Source organism: Diabrotica undecimpunctata, chromosome 9, assembly GCF_040954645.1.
Source record: "Diabrotica undecimpunctata isolate CICGRU chromosome 9, icDiaUnde3, whole genome shotgun sequence".
Classification (NCBI taxonomy): Eukaryota; Metazoa; Arthropoda; class Insecta; order Coleoptera; family Chrysomelidae; genus Diabrotica; species Diabrotica undecimpunctata.
Window position 1 is genome coordinate 77254462 of NC_092811.1, and position 22139 is coordinate 77276600.

General features: G+C 36.0%; 1 protein-coding gene across 2 annotated transcripts in view; it reads right to left on the reverse strand.

Annotated features, from left to right (window-relative positions):
- LOC140450161 (proton-coupled amino acid transporter-like protein acs) overlaps positions 1–22139 on the reverse strand; it is a 153382-nt gene that overhangs the window by 47065 nt on the left and 84178 nt on the right. For both annotated transcript variants that reach the window (XR_011951978.1, XM_072543612.1), the window contains exon 6: positions 17223–17401. Coding sequence is in view for 1 of the 2 variants with exons in the window: in XM_072543612.1 (XP_072399713.1) it covers positions 17223–17401 (179 nt within the window). In the remaining variant the exon portion in view is untranslated. The remainder of the gene's footprint in view (positions 1–17222; positions 17402–22139) is intronic.

Below are 22139 nucleotides of genomic sequence, written 5' to 3' on the forward strand. Positions count from 1 at the left end.
CTGCAGAGTAACAAGAATATATATAGATAGGAGAAGTAATGACGAAATAAAGCAAAGAACATCAATAGAAACAGACATACTAACATATATAGAACAAAAAAGACTAAAGTGGTATGGACATGTAAGAAGAGCTAGCGACAGCAGATGGATAAAAAGAATAACCGAATGGAGCCCCATAGGAAGGAGGAAAAGAGGACGACCCCTAAAATCCTGGAGGAACGAAGTAGACGACGCCATGAGTAAGAGAGGACTAAACGATGTAGAATGGAACAACAGAGAGAGATGGAAACGGTTGAGCGAGGGAAGGCAGTGAATACTGTAGAATCCCTAAATATATATAGGAATTGTAACACAACTGTTCTTTTTAGCCTACCCCAAGAAGTTAAATCCAGGATCGAGGATTTTTTTTTCTCATTTATTTGGGGATTTTTTTTACAAGGAGGAAAAGAAGTTGAGTTTTTGAATTTGCCCATTTGCCCGTCTATTCCATCAGAGGTCCAGAGCTCTCTCAGACTACTCTCGGACCACTTCAGGATACCAGCCCGAAAGACCTCCCTTATTTAGAGGGTGGAACATTGTTCATTTTTTTTTATATTTTTTTTATTCATTAATTGTTAATAATTTTGTTTATAATATTTTGTTTCCAATCTTAAATATTACTGTTTCATTTAATAATAAAGACCCGTCATTTTTCCTAAATAATTATAATATATATAAGCAGTAAAATTGTCACGTCCAGGTCGAGGTTCTACATCCTCCCATTTAACTCAATTTGTGCGATTTTATGTGTACACATCTAATCAGAGAGTTACTTATTAAGATTTTATTATTATTATATTTTCAAACCTTTGGACATTTATCCCTTCAGGATATTGTCCTCATTACTTTATTACAACCTTCGATTGAAAGCCAAAGGACAGAGTTGCATCTCTGAGGCAAGTAATTACCTTTTTAGGTCAATCATTACAATTTTTTCTATATCTTATTATTGGTAAATTTAGATCATCAAGGATCAGTTGCGTATAATTAGGGCATTTATTTTTTTGTAGATAATTAACTAAGTTGACTGTACATAATTGGTGGTGGGTATTTTAGGGTAAATTTAGATCGTATATATTGGATAGGGATTAAATTTTTGGTGAAAACTAAATATTTCAATTCATACCTGTATCCTTTTTTTGTATTTCAGCAAATAGCTTTACAAGATACCTTGGAAAGTTTATGTTAATACTTTCCTGGCGCCCACTCACATTTTGGAGCAACTTTATAATCATTTTTATTTACCTTAGTTATATACCTATAGATTGTTTATTACCTTGTCATTCATTTTTTATTCTACGGTCTCTGTAGGGCATGCAAATTTGCCGAATCCTCTTGTGAGTGTTAAGTAGTCACTCTCCGGCACATTCAGCTAGCCAGCTTTAATTTATTTGTTTTGTTACATCCTTCCTCATTTGTTTTTGTTACACTCTCTGGCTCGATATGGAATTTTTCTCCATTCCTTCTTGTTATTCATTTTTCTTTTCTGGCCTTCTAGTCCAATTTCTTCCATATCTTTTTCTACCTCCTGATTCCATCTATTTTTTGGCCTTCTTTTTCTCTTTTTTAAAGTTATAGTGTAGTTTAGTACCCTTTTTGAAGTCCTCGTGTTCGGCATCCTTTCTAGGTGACCTCGCCATCTTAGTCTCTATGCCTTTATGACTTCTATTATGTTAGGTTGATTATATAATTTCTTTAACTCATTATTTGATCTTCTTATCCATAAACCGTCCCTTATTATTCCTCCATATATCTTCCTCAGGATTTTCCTTTCCCATATCTCCAGTAAATTTTGTTCATTTTTTGTCATTGTCCATGTCTCACTGCAGTACGTTACTATTGGTTGTATAGTTGTTTTGTATAACTGTATTTTTGCCTTTTTTGATAAAAACTTACTTTTCAACATTCCACTAAGAGCATGTGCACTTCTATTGCCTGCCATTATTCTAGCTCGTATTTCTTCTTTAATGTTAGGTTTACGTGATATTATTGTACCTAGGTATGTAAATCTTTCTACCATTTCGAATTCGTATGATGATCTTTCTTCTACTTCTACTTTAAACTTTTGTCCATCCCTGAACTGATCATCTGTCTACTGCACACATTTTGTTTTAGTTTCATTTATGTAAAGTTCCATTTTCTTATCTGCTTTTACTATTCTCTGTACTATCTCCTGTAGCTCTTTTTTTTTCTCTTGCCAGCAACACTATATCATCCGCAAATGCCAAAACTTGGTGTCTTTTATGATATAGGAGTCCTTCTCTATTGATTTTCGCTTCTCGCATTATTTTTTCTAGGCATAAATTGAAGAGTAATGAAGACAAAGGATCGCCCTGCCTTAATCCTTCGTTTACTATAAATTTGTCCGATACATGATTGTTTACTTTGACTCTGTTTTCTGTATTCTCTAAAGTAACATCTATCATGTTACGCAACTTTCTGCTAACTCCCAGTTCCTCAAGGGTCTCTTTTAATTCCTTCCTTTTTATTCTATCATATGCTTGCTGGAAGTCGATGAATAGCGCTATCGTTGGTAAGTTGTGTTCATAGCTTTCTGCTTGTAATTCTCTGATTATGAATACTTGGTCCGTTGTGCTTCTCTCTCGTCTAAATCCGCACTGATATTCGCCTATTATATTTTCAACTTCTTTTTCTAGCTTATCTTTTATGGATTTTGATAGCATTTTATATACGGTATTTATTAACGCTACTCCTCTGTAATTACTGCATTCTGTTTTGTCTCCTTTTTTGTGTAATGAGCAAATAATGGCTTCCTTCTAATCTTCTGGAATTTGTTCTTTTGTCCATATCTCCTTTATGATCTTGTATATCCAATTATTTAGCAGTTTTCCACCATATTTTATCATCTCTGCTGTTATGTTATCGCTTCCAGGGGATTTGTTGTTTTTCAGATTTTTTATGATTTCCTCGATTTGTTCTTTGCTGGGTGAATTATCTTCTATGTCTTCTAAGTGTTCGATTCTTGCTTCTGCTTCCATACATTCTCTTTGGTTTGACTTATTATTGCCATTTAGTAATTCATCAAATTATTTTTAATACCAAACGACTGCCAAACTGTTTGTGCATGATGATACATATTTTTGGAGATGTGTTCACCTGATAATGAGCTATAAAATTTATCAATTGATGGTAGTTTTGTTTCATTCAATTTATTGAAAGAATCAATATATTCGTATGGACATATGCCTTTTCTTTTCAATAATTCCATTTGTTCGGTACTCGCGTTTGGAAATTCACCAGCGAAATCCTCAATCCTAAATCTTAAATCCTCAAGTTGTAATGTGGCAGCCAACTTGACCAATGAGGAATTTAAAAATCTCAGTGAATCAACGAATCTCAGCCTTATGCTGGATTTGGAATCGTTTATTGTAAAAGAAATATACGTTTCCTTATTTATTGGTAGTAGGCTACCCTTTTTCGCTAGATCTCTAATCATCATATGTGAATCGTAACCACTGAGATTATGAAAAAAAATTGGAACAACGAAAAGTTTTTTGAAATTTAAATTGCACACTTAGTGTGCGAATCCTTGGAAATCTCCAGTAAAATGATCATGCTCACGAACAATAACATCCTTATCTGAAAACGTTTTTTCACAAATGTGACAATTAGATGCATCATTAAAACTGGGTGTAGCAATGATAGGTACAATAGCTTTAATTTTTCCTTGAACAAATGCCGCCAACTTTCTTCAGCAAACCACTCCATGCAATCTTTACCTGCGCAACCTCGGTAAAACGACAGAGATTCATCGTAAGAACATTTTATGTAATAACCTGCACTAAAGGCCTTATGCTGCTGATATTTAATTGTTTTGCATTTTAACCGACTGTTTTTAACTTTGTACAACATTGACTCAAAATCAGCATAGACGACAAAAAGACTCGTTTGTTTATACATATGATTTTTAAATTCAACATTCTGATATGATGGAAATGAAACTTTACATTCATTGATTATCTCACAATATTCTGTATGATCGTTTAATCTGTCAAAACTGCTAAAATAATTCAAGCACCTGTCACATAAAAAATTTTTATTACGATTCTTACTCAACTGACTAGACATGAGCCGAGACATATATTTAATCATACAATAATGATATTTAATTTCTATAGATTTATCGTGAACCATAGGTGCTTCGTAGTCATTCAATTTTGAAAAATATCCGGCACAATCAATAAATTTACATGTTTAGTTAATTTGGTTTTGCATAGCCTTACCGGTGTTGTTACGTAAAATGTTCTCTCTTTAGCAACAGTCATTTTTAACCCGTAAACATTTACAGAAATGTTATTAAACTTTTCAAATTTTGAAATACCCTTTATAGTCATATGTGTCTCTGGCCCATCGATATTTACGACAGTCGCATAATGTGGATATGAAGAAGTACGATCTGAACTGCATTTAGCCGGATAAATCGCCGAAAATATGCTCCAATAAAAGCATGCTTCATTATCGTTTTTGATATTAATACATGCATGCTTCTTTTGGATTGGTTCTGGTAGTCTAATGAACGACGAAGCTCTATTTCCTACTTCATATTTATTTATATTGACTTCTAAAGAAACTATTTTTTTCAAAGCCCACCCTGATCCATTTTCTTCAAATTCTGATAGCTTGGTCATTAATTTATCGACTACGTTTCTATGAAACCATAAAACTAAGTCCGTTCCTGCGTCCAGGACAGCATTTTTGGTGTTGAAATATTTAAATTGGTTAATATCACTTTGAATTGATTTTCTAATAAATTCTCCACACAATGTCTTATTACATTTTATCATATTTAATCTTTTTTAAATGTTTTTAACTCGAATTTTAAATAACTTAAATAACACTTAAACAATTTTTAATTTCCAATTTAATTGTCTTTAAATGACCTGCGTTTGTCTGTAGTTGTCGTAATTTAGCTTATTCCAAGTCTCCAATTTTGTCTTTACCACTTTTCCTGAGTGAATTATAAAGGGTGTCCCAATTGACTAATCTACCAATTTTTTTATTGATTTGCGTTCTGCAACCAAAGATGATGCATTAATTTGTACTAGATCCATCTGCAACAATTTACATTTTCTTAATTTACCATCTAAATATATTTTTTGCGTTCTTCTATTTTTTAATCAACATCTACTTTATTATCTGTGAAATGCACTGTTCTACTTTAAAAACGAGAAAATTAAACATATTGACAAATAATATTGCATGTTTTAAATAATACAGAAATTAATAAACAATATGACAAACTTAGAATTATGGTGTATAAAATCAAATACGAACCCTCTAAAATATATAAAATAGTACTTACCTTTTAATTTTTATTTGTAGCATAAACACCAAACGAACACGTTACCACTAAGCTTAACTGCAGAATGAAAGTAACACACACACACACACACGCAGTGATCAACCCTGCCCCTAGGAACATGTGTATACCAATGTAAGAATGGGATCCACATGTCCGAAGATCAAACCGGTCACACCTCGCTAGTCGAAGTGGTACCTATCTGACCCCCAGGCTTTTCCACCACCCCTCCTCATCGTGTGACTTACGTGAGGAGGCTTATGATCTGAAATTTACTTAAGATGCCCTGGGTAATAGGACATCCTCGGTTTTTAGTGAATGTGGTTATGCCACCTAACTGTAGGGGTAGCCACATCTAGGCTTTTCTCCCTATTTACTTTACTGACTCAATTGATTTTACTCTAGCTTTACGTCGGAACTTGAGTCCCTAAAAAAAGAAAAAAGAGCGTGTGTTCCGACCATAGAGCCATCAGCCTGAGCTGATGACTCTATGTCCGGAAAAGAGTGTGTACTCGGTCACTCAGCCGCCGATTTGGCAAAATAAATTTTGTTCTCCTCGCCGGCTGAGCACCCGAGAGGGGTCCGGCCACCAAGCCCATGCATGCCGCACATGACCTCAGTGCTCGGATTTCGCGAGTAGATCTTTCATTTCGATCTGCCTTAAGGGCCTAGTCCGCGGAGCGGTATATAGAATTCTATATTTGCTATATAAGGTAAACTTACGTTAAACGGTTTAATGAAAAGTATGAATGTATCAATATGAATTTACGTTATTTAATCAGAAAACACTTTTTTTTTTGTGGACTTCCTTGTGGCGTCGGGACTATAAAATGCCTGGGCAACAATTCTTTCCTTCTTTCCTTAATCCTATTTGTGTGCGTGTATTGGGGTGTGCATTCCCAAGTGTATAATGCTCTCACACACCCCGGTGTATATTGGACTTATAATTACCTAAAAACCTAAAAACCTAAAAAAGAAAAGCGTACCCTCTCGCCAGAGTTTTTTTTTTTGGTGTGTTTTCTGATTGACTGCATTTCTTTGTTCGTTCTTCTTGCAACCATCTCATTCTTTATTTATTCGTTCGGGTTCTCCCTATATCGAGCTATCTGTTGTTTTGGTCTTCTGTGTACCGTCCTTGTGTTTTCATTATAGTTAGTCAGCTCTCTTAACATTCTGCTGGGGTGGTTTCTTAGTCCGTTAAAAATTTCATATGCTCTCTCGTCTAGCGTGCGTAGGATTCTTGTTTGTCCTGAGTCTCTATATACATATCTCAAGGGTACGTACCTTGGTATCTTAAGGACATCTCTGACTATTTGATTTTGAGTAGTCTGTATCTTTTTCCTGTTTGTTTTACAGGTGTGTCCCCACGCAGCGGATGCATATGTTAGGACTGGCAGGATAATACTATTCGCAACCCTGATTTTGGTTTTAAATCGTAGTTTACTTTTCCTTCCAATAAGTGTTGAGAGCTGACTTTTCAACGCTTTGGCTTTGCGTATTTGCTGATTGATGTGCTCAGTGAACGTTAGCTTCTTATCTAGATGTACCCCTAGATATTTAGCCTGGTTGGTCCAGTCTACTGGGGTGTTTTCGATTGTTATTTCGCGATTTGGTACACTTCTTCTGTGACTAAACATTACATCCTGTGTTTTATCTGGATTTAGGGCTATTTTCCATTTTATGCACCATCTTTGGAATCTGTTTAGTGCTCTTTGCAGATGATTAGCTGCATGATCCGGGTTTCTCCAGCTAACCGCTATTGCTGTGTCGTCAGCGTAAAGACTCAACAGAGAGCCTGGCTCTTTTGGCGTGTCGGCCGTATAGATGGTGTACAGGTACGGCGACAGCACCGCTCCCTGAGGCACACCCGCCTCCAGGGTCCCGACTTCGGATAGGGTTGCCCCTATTCGAACTCTGAACCTTCTGTTGGCAAGATATGACGCAAATAGGCATGTCATCGCCTCACTGTAACCAAATTCATTCATTTTATAGATGAGTCCATGGTGCCAGACTCTGTCGAAGGCTTTGCTGACGTCCAGAAAAGCTGTAGCTGTGTACATTTTTTCATTAAATCCTTTGGTGATGAATTCTGTAAGTCGTAGTACCTGTAATTCACAGGAGTGTTCGCTTCTGAACCCGAATTGAGCCTCTGGTATGGTTCCTAGCATTTGTGATTCTTCATTGAGTCTTTTTTGTATAACTCTTTCCGCTATCTTGCTTATAGATGATAATAAGCTGATAGGTCTGTAATTTTGCGGAAATGTGCCGTTTTTACCAGGTTTTGCAATCATTATTACGTGTGCCTCTTTCCACCTATCTGGGAAATATCGTAGTTTTAGCATGTTGTTTATTATGTTAGTGATATAAACAATAGCTTTTGTTGGTAGATTTTTCAGCGCCCTATTTGTGATGTTGTCGGGTCCTGGGGCTTTTTTGGCAATTGTCATTTTTATAAGTTCCTTTATTTCTTCGGGAGATGTGTAATACCTATTCTGCCCTTTTTCCTTCTAAGTCTTCTCGCTGTTCTTTCTACCTCTTCTTCAAAGTCTATGTCATCGTCGGGGTCTTCGTTGTTTCTACACGCCCTTTCTAGTTCGTCCTTCATGACTTCGGCTTTGTCGATTTCCGTATGGACAATCCCGTTTACTCCGTGTAGGGGAAGTATGGGTTTCTTGTCCTTTCGAAGGATTTTAGATAACTTCCAGAAGGCGGATTTGTTAGGATTTAGCTCATCGATATAGGAGTCCCAGCTTTCATTTCTATGATTTTGAAGTTGTTTTTTCACTTCCCTGTCTAGCTCATTTGCAATCCTTTTGTCTTCTACCATTCTTGTGCGGTAGGCTCTTCTTCTTTTCCGGTTTTTCTCTTTGATTAGGTTTTGAAGTTCTATACTTATATCCCTGAATCTTCCTTTTTGTCTTGTGATTGTTTCGGTTTTGGAGCTGGCATCGATAGCATTGTTTATTGCTTGTTCTAGTTTTATTACACTGTCTTCTAGTTCTGTAATATTATTAATTGTTGGGATGTTACCGATGTTCTCGCTCACAATTCTTCTAAAGTTTGGCCAACTTGTTTTCTTTCTGTTGTGGGGCTGCAAATAGTTCAATTCTGTTGCGCCCAGGGTCAGGACGATTAGGTTATGTGTCGAATCGCCTTCATTTAGAGAGTGTATCTCGTATTGTTGACCCACGTTGTGTAGGATTGCAATGTCGAGATACGTAGGGAGTTCTCCGTGGAAACATGTCGGTTCTGTTGGTCCGATGACATATGTGTTCGGTCTGTTCTCGAGATGGTTGCAGAGATATCTTCCGTTTCGGTTGGTCGTCCTGTCAAACCAATTGGGAGATCTAGCATTTAGGTCTCCAATAATTATAGTTGGCTCTTCTGAGTTCAGTATTAATCTCAAATCTTCGTTGAAAATCGGATCATGTGGTCTAACGTAAGCTGACACTATTTTTAGTGTTTCGTTGTTGGCCTTAAGTCGAATAATTGTGGCTTCCATTGTCACCAGTCCGTCAGGTGTTAGGATGTGCTCGTGTTCGAGTCCCCTTTTGACTAATATAGCTGTTCCTCCTGATAATGCTCTATGATCCGTTCTATAGATATCGTAGCCTGGAAATTTTGTTTTTTTCCTTTCCACTAGTTTAGTTTCTTGAAGGGCTACGATATCGAGCTCTAATCTGTTTATTATTTCATCCAGAAGGTTGATCTTTTTGAATATTCCGCCGGAATTCCATAACCCAATGCGTAGATCTTCGTTTTGGTTTGCTAACATTTTCGGACGGCTTCTCCAAATGCAGTCATCATTTTTGTTGCTTTGTCCATCATGGACATCATTTCCATCATTTTGTTATTATACTCTGTATGGAAGTTTGCGATGAGGGTAGCTGCGTCCTGTACCGACACTTCTTGTGGTTGTGCTGGAGATTCTGAGGTGGTTTCCGCGGATTTTTTCGCTGCCTGTGCGTAGCTGACTCCTTTGTTGATTGGAGCGCTGTTTATGGGTCTTCCTACCGGTCTTGTTGGGGCAGGTGTTTTCTTTTTGGGGGCCTTAGAGCATACTCTATAATTTGCTGTGTGCGCTTCACCACAGTTTGCACATTTGGGGTCGGTTTCCCGGCTTTTCTCACAGTCGTTACTGATGTGGTTTTCTCCGCATTTTACACATCTGGATCCGCAATGGCAAGCCTTTGAGCTGTGATAGAACCCTTGACAGTTATAACACTGTAGGGTGTCTTTTGTGATTTTGAATTCATCCTCCACATAGATGCGCATGTAGCATATATCAGATATTTTTTTAATTTTTGCAACGTCTTCCTCTTTGAGGGTGACGATGAAATGTGGCAGTACTTTTTTATCAGCTTTTTTGGAGATCATATTGATCACCCTTGTTGCTTCTATTCCTTTATTGTATAGTTCGTCTTTAATTGCTACTGTGCTAGTAGTAGCAGATAGCCCTTTTATAATGACTCTTTTTAGTTTATCGCTATCTATGGGATATGCGATGAATTCTACTTTTGGACTGTGTTCTTCTAGGATGTGTACCATTCCTAGGTAATCTCTTCTGGTTTTTGTGTTAATAACAATCGATCTGCCTGATCGTGCAAACTTATTGACTGATATTATGCCTTGGTTGGCTGCTCTCTGCAGGATTTTTTGGTGTTCTCCTACAGTTTTTAGGATTATCGCCGGTGGTTTCGGCTCTTTTACTATAGGCTCCTCGCTTGTTTGCGGTGAGTCTTTTGGTACGTCGTTTTCTTTTTCAACTTGGCTATTTTTGCTCAAGTTATTTTGGGCAGTTTTCTTTTTCTGGCTTCTTTCATGAGCCTCTTTCGCAGCCTTGTTAAATTCGATTTCTTTCCGCTGATTTATTATCTGCGTCTGCTTTTCGGCGACGCTTATTTTTGTTTTCACACTACTGTCTGATTTCTCAGTAGTGGTGCCTGTCTTTTTTCCTTTTTTGTTTTGGACTTGTGTCCAACCTGCAGGTTCTTTGGTTGTTATGATTCTTTCCGGCTCTTTAGGCTTGCCTTTGCTACCGGATGGCTTTACGGGGGGAGGTGAACCGATTCCTAGTTCCACTAGCTTTACAACGTCATTATCGAGGGAGGCTTTCCACGGGTCGATTTCCATTATTGACTCTTCTTTCTCCTTGGCTGCTGTTAATGCCATTATATGTTGTACAAGTTTTTGTATCTCCTTGTCCTTTTCTTTGTTTTCGTTTCTCAGCTCAGTCATCTGAGCGAGAAGGTCTTGGATTTGTTTATTTGACTTTTCCTCGCGGATACGGCTTTCTTCTTTAAGGGATTTGATCTGTTCCGTCAGTACGTTGACCGACCTTAAAAGCTCATTGGCCTTTTCCCTTTCCGCCATTTCTCTGGCCTTTTTCTTTACTTCTTCGTCTTCCGAAGAGTCTTCTTTGGGCCTTAGCCTTTTCATTTTCTTGCCGATTTCGGGCTCGGCTTCATTTTTGGAGACGTTGTCCACGGCGGGTTGTGTCTCTACTACAGTTGGGGGTGGGGCTTCGCGCGATTCTGCAGGTGGGCTCGGCTCTTCGTCGATGGCGTCCATCGTATTGATATCGTCATCGGTGTCGATTTCGCTTTTTTCTTCCTCCGACTCGGGCAGATAGGAGTCATCGTCAGATATTACGATTTCTATGTCGTCGATCGCGGGATTAGTCGATTTAATAAATTTATTATATAGCTCGATCGAGCTGTCAACAGAGGGGTTTGATGATTCGGCTAAATCATTCTCTTCTTCTTCTTGTGTTGTCACCTGCGTGACAACACTTTCTGGGGGGGGAATATCACTCATATTGCCGTAAGGCAGTGAACAAATAGTTCATAAGATATAAGAAAATTCTACTTAGACGACTCTGTTTTTTTTCCACCGACTGACCGCTGTCAGTACGGCTTACTGGGTGCCGTCCCAGGTACCTCGCGGTAGTTCACTCCCTGTATTCACAGTGAGGGATCTTCTTCCTGTTTCTCACACCTCAGGAGCAGGGGCCGTTTCTGTCCGACCTTGTCAAATGTCAAGGCCTTACAGTGTCATCCCTGACGACACACTGAGGTGATCCCGAATTCTTCGCAAACGCGAAGCTATTATAGCCTCCGCGAGGAGCCTATAAAAACAGCTCCTCGACGGTTTAACTAGTAACAACCTTGCATCCGCTTTTCGCTAATATGTAGGACAAGTGCCTATGCCACACTCGGTGTCTTATCCACCGGGAGCTGAAAAGCTCCGTTGACAATAGGTCAGTCGCCCCCACCTAAGCACGCTTCTCTCTCACGTCCGTACTGTTCGGCTGCTCGAGTCGAACTTAATGAAAGTAAAAAATGTATTCGTTCATTAAATAGGCAGGCTGGTATGACGTAACTCCACCGGAAATTAGCGAGAACTGCGAGCTCACGTGCACCGGATATTCTCGACTGTATTATTCTTTTGATTATATATTATACAAAGTTACTCGCAAATTACTCGTAAAATATAAATTGAAAAATAAACGAATTTTTGCCATTACGTTAATGTTGTGGATAAAATATATACGAGGTTGATTAAAAATTACTCGTAAAATATAAATTGAGAAAATTTAAAAGTTCTTACGCTAATCATCGTCTATAAAATATATACGAGGTTGATTAAAAATTATACACTTCTTCTTTTTGTCTGTCAGGGTCAATTCGTCTTCTTCTGTTTGGCTGTCAATTCGTCTTCTTTTCAGATGCCGCCATTGGTGTTCGTCGAGGCGTATCTTCGTTATAATTGGGGAATGGGGGGGGGGGCATTTGGGTGTCTTTTCATAATAGCCTCCATCATTGGTCGATTTACGTCATTATCATTGGACGTCGGTGCACACGTTCCCATTGGGGGCGTTCCTATATCACCATTGGTCGGTGAGACACGAGGATGAACTCAATTTGATGTTATGATGCCGCTATTGGACATAGATACGTTCCGACGTCACGATTCTCGAGTTTTTGTGTGACCATTGGTCAGGCGTTTACTTAGGGGCGTTTCTGTATCACAATTGGTCTAAGATATGTTCTGACGTCACGAGGGAATGATCCTATGTCAACATTGGTCGAGGATATGTTCTAACGTCACGAGGGGACGATCCTACGTCACCATTGGTCGACGATATGTTCTAACGTCACGAGGGGACGTTCCTATGCCACCATTGGTCAGGCGTTTACTTGTGACGCCACTTCCGCTCCAGAAGTAACTCTGTTTATGTACTTATATGCCTGTTGTATTTATTGTGTTCTGTATTGTAAAAAGGCTTTTTTCTTTTCTTTACATTCTGTCTTCATTTCCTCGTTAAACTATGGTGTTTTCTTTTTTGATATGTTAGTGTTCGTTACTTTCCTCTGTCGAAGTAATTCTGTTGCTGCGTTAATTATGTTATTTTGGAGTTTTCCCAGATATATATTGTATAAGTATTTCGTGGATTCCGTATTTAGTCCTTCAACTTTGATTTTGTTTGTGTTGGTGCCGCTCTCTTGGGTGTGAATTATTTCAGGATGATTCTTATTTTACATAATACTAGACTATGGTCGCTACCTACATCTGCTGACTTGATGCATCTTACGTCGATTATTTTCGATTGATGTATATCTCTGTTGGTTCTAACATAATCTAGCATATATCTTGGTCCACGGGTATTAGTAAATGTATCTTTGTTTTGGTGGGTATTAGTAAATGTATCTTTGTTTTGGTTTGGGGTCAAAAAATGTGTTGTTTATTCTAATGTTATTTGGTTACTCGTTACTTGTGCAGAAGTTTATCATAAGTTCTCCATTTTCGTTTTTAATATCCTCATTATGATTTTGCTTAGTTTCAGGTATTACTTGGTTGGCTATTCGAGCGTTACAATCCCCCAATATTATCATTTTTTCTCTGACTTGACCTACTACTTGATGTAATTGGTCATAAAACGTTTCCCTTGTTATTTGAGGCTTGTTATTTTCAGAGCCGTATACTCCGATGATGTTCAGGTCTTCCTTTTCCATTCTTATCTTTACGACTTATCTAACACTGCTTGGAGTGATTGCGAAGTGGATTGAGTAGCTCTGCTGTTACCACAGCCGGTTCCAAGCTCGGATAAAATGCAGAGGATCATTGGCAAGGTTAGCATCCTACCAATCGTAAAAACGAATACTTCTCAAAGAAACAATGTCCGGTCAATTACAACAAAGATTATTATCTTTGATTGCATTGGTCCTCTGACGGAAGACTGTTGCACACATTCAACTGAAAAATACATAAAAATCAGCGTATCCTTCGATCTGAGGACACGCGGATTGAGAGTTCTTAATGTTAAGCAAGCAAGACCTATTGTGAGTGAGTAGCTCGTTTTAACGAAACTTTGCGTTTTTATTTCCCACTTTTTCCAAAATCATTTAACTTCGAGACTTCGTCAACGAAGAAAAAAGTTTCATACTTAGATATTTGCTAGAGATAAATATAGACCAACGGGACTTATTTTGTCAGGGCAACGGGATTTGCAGCATCCAAGGGCATGGTCGTTGGAAGTACCTACTTCCCCCATAAGAATATCCATAAAGTAACATAAACGTCGCCTGATGGTACAACCAAAAATCAAATAGATCACATCCTAATAGAAACCAGGCACTTCTCTAATCTAATGGATGTACGTACTTATCGTGGAGCTAATATAGATTCAGACCACTTCTTAGTAGGCGCAAAAATAAGAGCAAGAATCTCAAATGCAAAAAAAGAAAAGGGCAAGAAAAGTACTCGCTACAATTTAAAACTCTTAAAAGAGCCCCATGCACTAGAAAGGTATCAAAATTACCTTGAACATGAAAGCACAACAGATGAGAATTTAACAGCTATCAAGCAATGGGATATATGTAGAAGAACAATTAAGGAAGCGGCAAACAACGTCCTAGGACCAGAAGAATCCACTCCACGCAACAGTTGGTTCGACGATGAATGTGAAGATATCACTAAAAGAAAAAATTATGCATATAAACTTATGCAACAAAGAAGAACACGGGATAAGGAGCAAATGTACAAAGATCTTAGGAAGGAGGAAAAACGCATACATCGAAGGAAAAAGCGGACCTTTGAAAACCAGATTATGCAAGAGCTTCAATCATTAAAGGGGCAAAATGAAACTAGAAAGTTCTATAATATCCTAAATAAGACAAGAAAAGAATTTAAACCACGGCTGACGATGTGTAGAGACAAAAATGGACATATAGTCAGTACCGCTGATGCAGTATAAAGCAGATGGGTTGAGCACTTCAAAGAACTACTTGGTACCGAAGTGGAAAATGATGCGTCACCCCAAAAACCAAGAAATAACACTCACGTAGAACCTACTTCAATATTTGAAGTGAAAGACGCAATCACACGACTCAAAAATAGCAAGTCCCCAGGAGTGGATTGTATCCCCGCAGAGCTCATCAAACATGAAGGTAACAGCATTATGCACCAAATTCACAACATAATAGTCAAAGTCTGGGAAGAAGAACAAATGCCAGAGGAATGGTGCACTGGAATCATATGTCCACTGCACAAAAAGGGAGATTTGTTGGAATGTAAAAATTATAGGGGTATAACTCTTCTGAATACAATGTACAAAATATTCTCCAACACCCTGTACAGCCGTTTAGGTACGTACGTGGAAGAAATCCTTGGTGAGTATCAAAGCGGTTTTAGGCCAGGTAGGTCAACAATTGACCAGATTTTTGTGCTACGTCAAATCTTAGAAAAAACCAATGAATTTAATATTGACACGTACCATCTCTTTGTGGACTTTAAGTCAGCGTATGATAGCGTCCTAAGAGGTAAATTATACGAAGCCATGAATGAACTTAACATTCCCCATAAATTAATAAGGCTCGTAAAAACAACTATGAGTAAAGTGATCTGCAGAGTACAAATACAAGGCGATATGTCACAAGCGTTTGAAACATATGCAGGGTTAAGGCAGGGAGACGCGCTGGCGTGCCTTCTCTTTAATATAGCGTTAGAAAAGACTATAAGAGATGCCGAGTTACACAATAGGGGAACAATCTTTAATAAATCAACGCAGATTATGGCTTACGCTGACGATCTGGATTTGATCGCATGTACTACATGAGGACTTAAAGAGATGACTTCCACCTTCTTGATAGCCGCACAAAATATGGGCCTTAAAATAAACGAGGAAAAAACCAAAATGTTAGCATCTATTCCAAATAACAGAGATAGAGCTAGAAACGCCGAAGAAAACTTCAGTATAGACCAATATAATTTTGAGGTAGTAAATAAGTTTACATATTTGGGTTCTCTCATAACAAACGATAATGACACATCTGAAGAAGTAAAACGGAGGGTACTGCTAGCAAACAAATGTTATTTTGGACTAAGCAAGCAGCTAAAAAACAGAAATTTAAGCCAGAAAACCAAACTAATAATATATAGAACACTCATCCTACCAGTGCTGACATATGGGTCAGAAACATGGACCATCTCCAAAACAGACGCAAATCTTCTGCTAGTCTTCGAAAGGAAGATACTAAGAAGAATAATGGGCGCATTCTGTGAGAATGGTATTTGGAGAAGGCGATATAATTTCGAAATGTACGAGAAGTATAAAAAAATAGTAAATGGTAGAGATGTAAATATCCTTCATAAAAATAGGTAGGCTTAGATGGGCTGGACATGTGTCAAGAGCAAATGAAAATTACCCACCCAGACGAACTCTATTATCGGTCCCAGTGGGAAATAGGAGTAGAGGCAGACCACGACTGAGATGCAGGGACGGTATGGACGAGGACGCAAGGAAAATCGGCGCGGCAAATTGGCAACGGTTGGCGATGAACAGAAACGACTGGCGAAATAGACTGGGGAAGGTCAAGGCTCAACTAGAGCTGTAGCACCACTGATGATGATGAACGGGACTTATTTTGCGAAAGGTAAAGATCCGCTCTTTGCTGTTAAAACATAATTGTCGAAATAAGTAAACTCTAGCAAGGCCTTGGAATTATTTCACAATTCGCGAACAGTTAAAGATTCACCGCTCTGCCGGTGTTCTTACGCATTAAGAAAAATAGTCTCAATTGCACATCGAGACGTGAGCAACCGACATCTTTGTTAACAATTGAGGTGCCGTCTGAGCATAGAGTACTAATAAATGTAAGATATATATTTACATGGAAGAAATTTCGAACTGCTAAAGTACTCTATATTGCCATTAGCACCCCGTTGACAACAGAGCCTCCGGTGAACTTCCCGTTGGTGGTAATCAAAGCAGTATTATTTCTCAAAAACACAACAGAAGAGTCTTCGTTCATCTTTTCGAGCGGCGGCTGGTAATCATACAGTAACTCAAGATACCATGGTGAATGATCCAATCGTACAAAAAATATTTATGATTCCTTTCGGATTGCTAATTTAATTTCTTAGATTATGTTTTATTATTATAATGTTTCATTTTAAATAAGTTCATTTCATTCTTCCAGATGGCTTCCTTCATTCAGCTTAATAATTCAGTTAATTCATTATTTAGAAATTATGGTTGTTCAGACTGTGTCATCTAAATATTAGTTATTTTTCTAGGTTAATTTACGTTATTTCCAACTTACTGTAGATTTTCAGTTCATTTATACACTCTACTTCTTTTTATTTCAGACTAACTCCTTATTTAATTTTTCATTATTTCTTAAATTATAGAATACTTCTTTTTGTTAATGCTTATTTTAATTTTTTATATTAGTTGTATATTTCTTCCAAACATTTTTTGTGTATTTTCTAATTATTATCACGGCAAATGGATAATAAAATAAAAACAAGTTTTTGAAAAGTATAACAGTAAACAAAATTGTAAAAACAAATATATACTCACGCATCAGATGAAGGAAAATTTAAAGTTATACTGGACTTGATATCTTCGCCATATTTCCAATATCCGGATGCAGCAAAAAAACTGTATATAATTACCACAATAGCCATTCCAACATTTAAAACACCAAAAGGTGTCAGAAATTGTCGTGGATTTGCCATATTATTTTCTGCAGATGTAACCTTAAAATTAATATTATATATATATATATATATATATATATATATATATATATATATATATATATATATATATATATATATATATATATATATATATATATATATATATATTGTTATGATATGTAAAATCGAGAAAAATATTGGTTTGTTTAAAAATATTTCAAAATTCAATAACATTAAAATAATTCAGATAAGTAGGATAATATCCAACAAACATTTCGAAGAAGGAGAGTTATTAATTTCTTGAATTACCTGTACTAAACAAAATATAAGCTTTGCATAAATTATTTCTTTGTTATACTTGAGTGACCCGCATAATTTTAAGTGAAAACAAAAAGACAATTGAACGGGGTTTTCCAAAATACATTAATGCAGTGATTAGAGACAAATAGAAGAGATTTTAGAAAGTGGTTTTTGTTAGTTTTAAGAATTATAGAAAATATTATTTGTAAATAAGTTTTAGGAAATTTTATAATTATAGGCAAAAATTTGTTTGTTATCGAAATGAAAAAATGGGGGAATTGTGACGAGTTTTGATTGGCGGAGATTGAAAAAGGTTGGATAAGTATGTAGGAAAAAGTTTAGCGAGATTGAGGAGAGAGAAAAGATAGAATCAGTTGGTTTTCCAAGTCTGTAAGAGGAACAGTGTTTGTTCTCTGGTGTGGTTCCCAAGAAGTAGCAAGCAGTAGTGTTGAATGTTAGTGAGTTTTTGTGGAGTTAGTGTATCTGACAGAAGCTGAAGCAGCAAAATATTGTAAGTCATATTTTCCTACTTATATTCCAAGAGTCACTGTTCAGGCCAACGAGAGATTCAGTTTATCGTAAAGAGAAGATATTCCAAGAGTCATTTTTCACTCGGGCCAACGAGAGATTCAGTTTATCGAGAGGAGAAAGGCTATCATAATTTGAATGATTGTTGCTTTTGAAGGAGATCATTAAGGACGATATACTTGCAACAATCTGTTGTAAGATTGCTGATTACATAGGGAGCGGTTGAGAGGAGATAATACAGTCTACAAGGAACAAGGATTTGGACCACTCATCATCAGAGAGAGATAATTTTTGTTTTTCTGAAGTTTTTTTTTTTCTTTTATTGATAACACAATTTTTACACGTAATTTAGAAAGGATATAAATATTTTGATTAGGAGAGTTAGAATAGTTTGGATTTTGCGTTTTCAATTAATATTGTTTGTACCATTAATTTTGATTGTTCACGTACGGAGAACAAAATTTTGAGAATCCTTATATGAGATTTGTTTATTGAAAACTTTTGAGTGTGAATTATTTCATTATTTTTTTTTTCAATATATAGTGTTAGATCATATGTGTTTTTTATTATTCCGGTATTCTCTGGACCTTACCTTTCACATGTAATAGCATAGATATTGAAGCACGAATTTTAACCCTGAGATAAAAGAATTAAAAATTGTGATAGAGTCATAATCACATCATTGAAATAATTTTAATTAATCAAAAAAATTAATTAGCTAATTATTGCTTGGCGCACCAAGACTTTAAATATCACAATAACTGGCTTCCAAAACGTGGGGCTTGAAAATATCGCAGCTTTACATTTGAAGGAAGGGAAAGAGATCTGGAATAAGTACAGGTGATCCAGAGATAAAAACATATAACATTGAGGGAATTTGAATTTGAAAGTATTTTGACAATTTTTCCAGGGAATATAAATTTGATTTATTGATTGATCGTAGTTAGTGGATATTTACTGCTATTGAATTATTTGATTTTATTTTCTTTACCAATCGTACATTTGATATTTATTTTGAATTATTTGAATTTTACTGATTGCATATTTGATATTTGTCGTGAAAATTTAATACATTTGGGGAGAAATACTGTCGTGTTCTGAAACATATAGAGTGTTGTAAAATTTCACATTTGGCGGGGACAAAAACAATAACAAAAAGTAACAACATGTCTGTCACAAGGAGACAAAGTAAAATGCAGGAAAGGAAGGAGGATAACAGAGAAGATGAAACAATTTTGGAAGAAGTATCGGATAATGAAGGAAATGTGACAATAGTTGAGGAGAGAAAAGAACTATCAGGAATAGATAAAATATTACAACTAATGCAACTCCAGTCACAAACAATGGCAGAAACAAAAAAAACTTCAGAAAAACAAAAATTATCTCTCTCTGATGATGAGTGGTCCAAATCCTTGTTCCTTGTAGACTGTATTATCTCCTCTCAACCGCTCCCTATGTAATCAGCAATCTTACAACAGATTGTTGCAAGTATATCGTCCTTAATGATCTCCTTCAAAAGCAACAATCATTCAAATTATGATAGCCTTTCTCCTCTCGATAAACTGAATCTCTCGTTGGCCCGAGTGAAAAATGACTCTTGGAATATCTTCTCTTTACGATAAACTGAATCTCTCGTTGGCCTGAACAGTGACTCTTGGAATATAAGTAGGAAAATATGACTTACAATATTTTGCTGCTTCAGCTTCTGTCAGATACACTAACTCCACAAAAACTCACTAACATTCAACACTACTGCTTGCTACTTCTTGGGAACCACACCAGAGAACAAACACTGTTCCTCTTACAGACTTGGAAAACCAACTGATTCTATCTTTTCTCTCTCCTCAATCTCGCTAAACTTTTTCCTACATACTTATCCAACCTTTTTCAATCTCCGCCAATCAAAACTCGTCACAATTCCCCCATTTTTTCATTTCGATAACAAACAAATTTTTACCTATAATTATAAAATTTCCTAAAACTTATTTACAAATAATATTTTCTATAATTCTTAAAACTAACAAAAACCACTTTCTAAAATCTCTTCTATTTGTCTCTAATCACTGCATTAATGTATTTTGAAAAACCCCGTTCAATTGTCTTTTTGTTTTCACTTAAAATTATGCGGGTCACTCAAGTATAACAAAGAAATAATTTATGCAAAGCTTATATTTTGTTTAGTACAGGTAATTCAAGAAATTAATAACTCTCCTTCTTCGAAATGTTTGTTGGATATTATCCTACTTATCTGAATTATTTTAATGTTATTGAATTTTGAAATATTTTTAAACAAACCAATATTTTTCTCGATTTTACATATCATAACAATATATATATATATGTATATATTTATATAAATATATATATATATATATATATATATATATATATATATATATATATATATATATATATATATATATATATATATATATAATAGTGTTGATCACATCTGTTAAAGTGAGAAGATAAACTTTGAGATTCTTTGGGAAAAACAGCTGAAAGGATAGGCTAAGTGTACTCTTTATTCCTTTATTTTTCCAATATTTCGTCGATAGTCATCAACATCATCAGGGATAAGCTACAAATAGTTTTGCATGAAAAATTGACAGTCTATTTGACTAAGTTGATGTTACTTACAATTTGAGATTAGGGTCGTAATGAAAGCTAATCAATGTTATAAAAAATGTTGTAAAAAATCAGATTTTTTACAAAAAACATGTAGTGTAAATTCACAAACTGGTACAAAAACAACGAAAAAGTGTTTCCTTTTAGGAAAAAGTGTTAGTGAAAATACTAACCTCTAAACTCTTCTTCTCTCTTAGGTGGTCAAAGTAGAATAAAGATTTTAGTGGCTCTTGCCTTCATTGGATGTATATACCTGTATGTATAAAATGTATGTATAAAAAAAAAAAATTGAAATTTTTAAAGTGATTGAAGATCACTTTAACAAGAGTTTGATAACTAGATCTTAGTTAATTCCAAGAGCTAGTTATTATGTAAAGGTTAAAGAGTAGTATTGAATGATATCGTATTTAAAAAAAAAATTGATAAGAAATGTTAATTTTTGTAATTGAATATGGAGTAGATTTCACTAAGATGGTGGATGTCTGTTTTTTTATTTATGTTGTTTTCTGTTTGTGCTATACAAGCCATTTCTAGGAAAAGACGTTTCTTGTAGTTGGTTTCCCTTTCTAGAATCTCTACTGAATCGACGTCCTTTTGATGTCCTTCATTTACTACATGAAGCGCTAATGGGCAACGGTCAAGATGCAGTCGGCAGTCGCTTTTGTATGAAATTATACGATTTTTTAAATAAAATAAAATCCACAAGGAAAATAATTCCTGTAGCTGGCTGTATACCACGTATAACAAAAGAGGTTAGTCTTTGTATGTGGGTATATTTTATTTTATAAAAACCCTTAAAAGGGCAACATTAAAAGCACGAACGTTTTCGGAACAACTGTTCCATCATCAGGTTAAAATACAGGTTACCATGCCTGAGCCACCAAAATATTTGGGTAAAACCCCTTTAAAATGAAATGTGTTACCAAAGATTGTACATGATGTTGATAAAATATTATATGATGTTTAATATTTTAATTAGATTTTACTTCAGGTAACATACACCCATGCTTAAGTGAGTTACAGTGTCCGGAGAGTAAACCTCTTCAAACGGACTTCAGCTGGCAACTGGGTTAAGGGTTTTTATAAAATAAAATATACCCACATACAAAGACTAACCTCTTTTGATTTTTTAAATGGCTTTCTGTGTGGCCTATGTATTTTTTATTGCAGTTTTTGCAGCTGTAGACTACATGTGACATTTGCTCCTTGGGTGTTTTGTCTTTTACTTTTGCGTGAAGGCTTTTTATTGTAAATACCGTTTTATTGGCAATTTTGAAATTATAGAAAAAAAATAAGCACCCATGCTAGTCTGGGTGTGAGCTCCTTAATATAAGGTAGA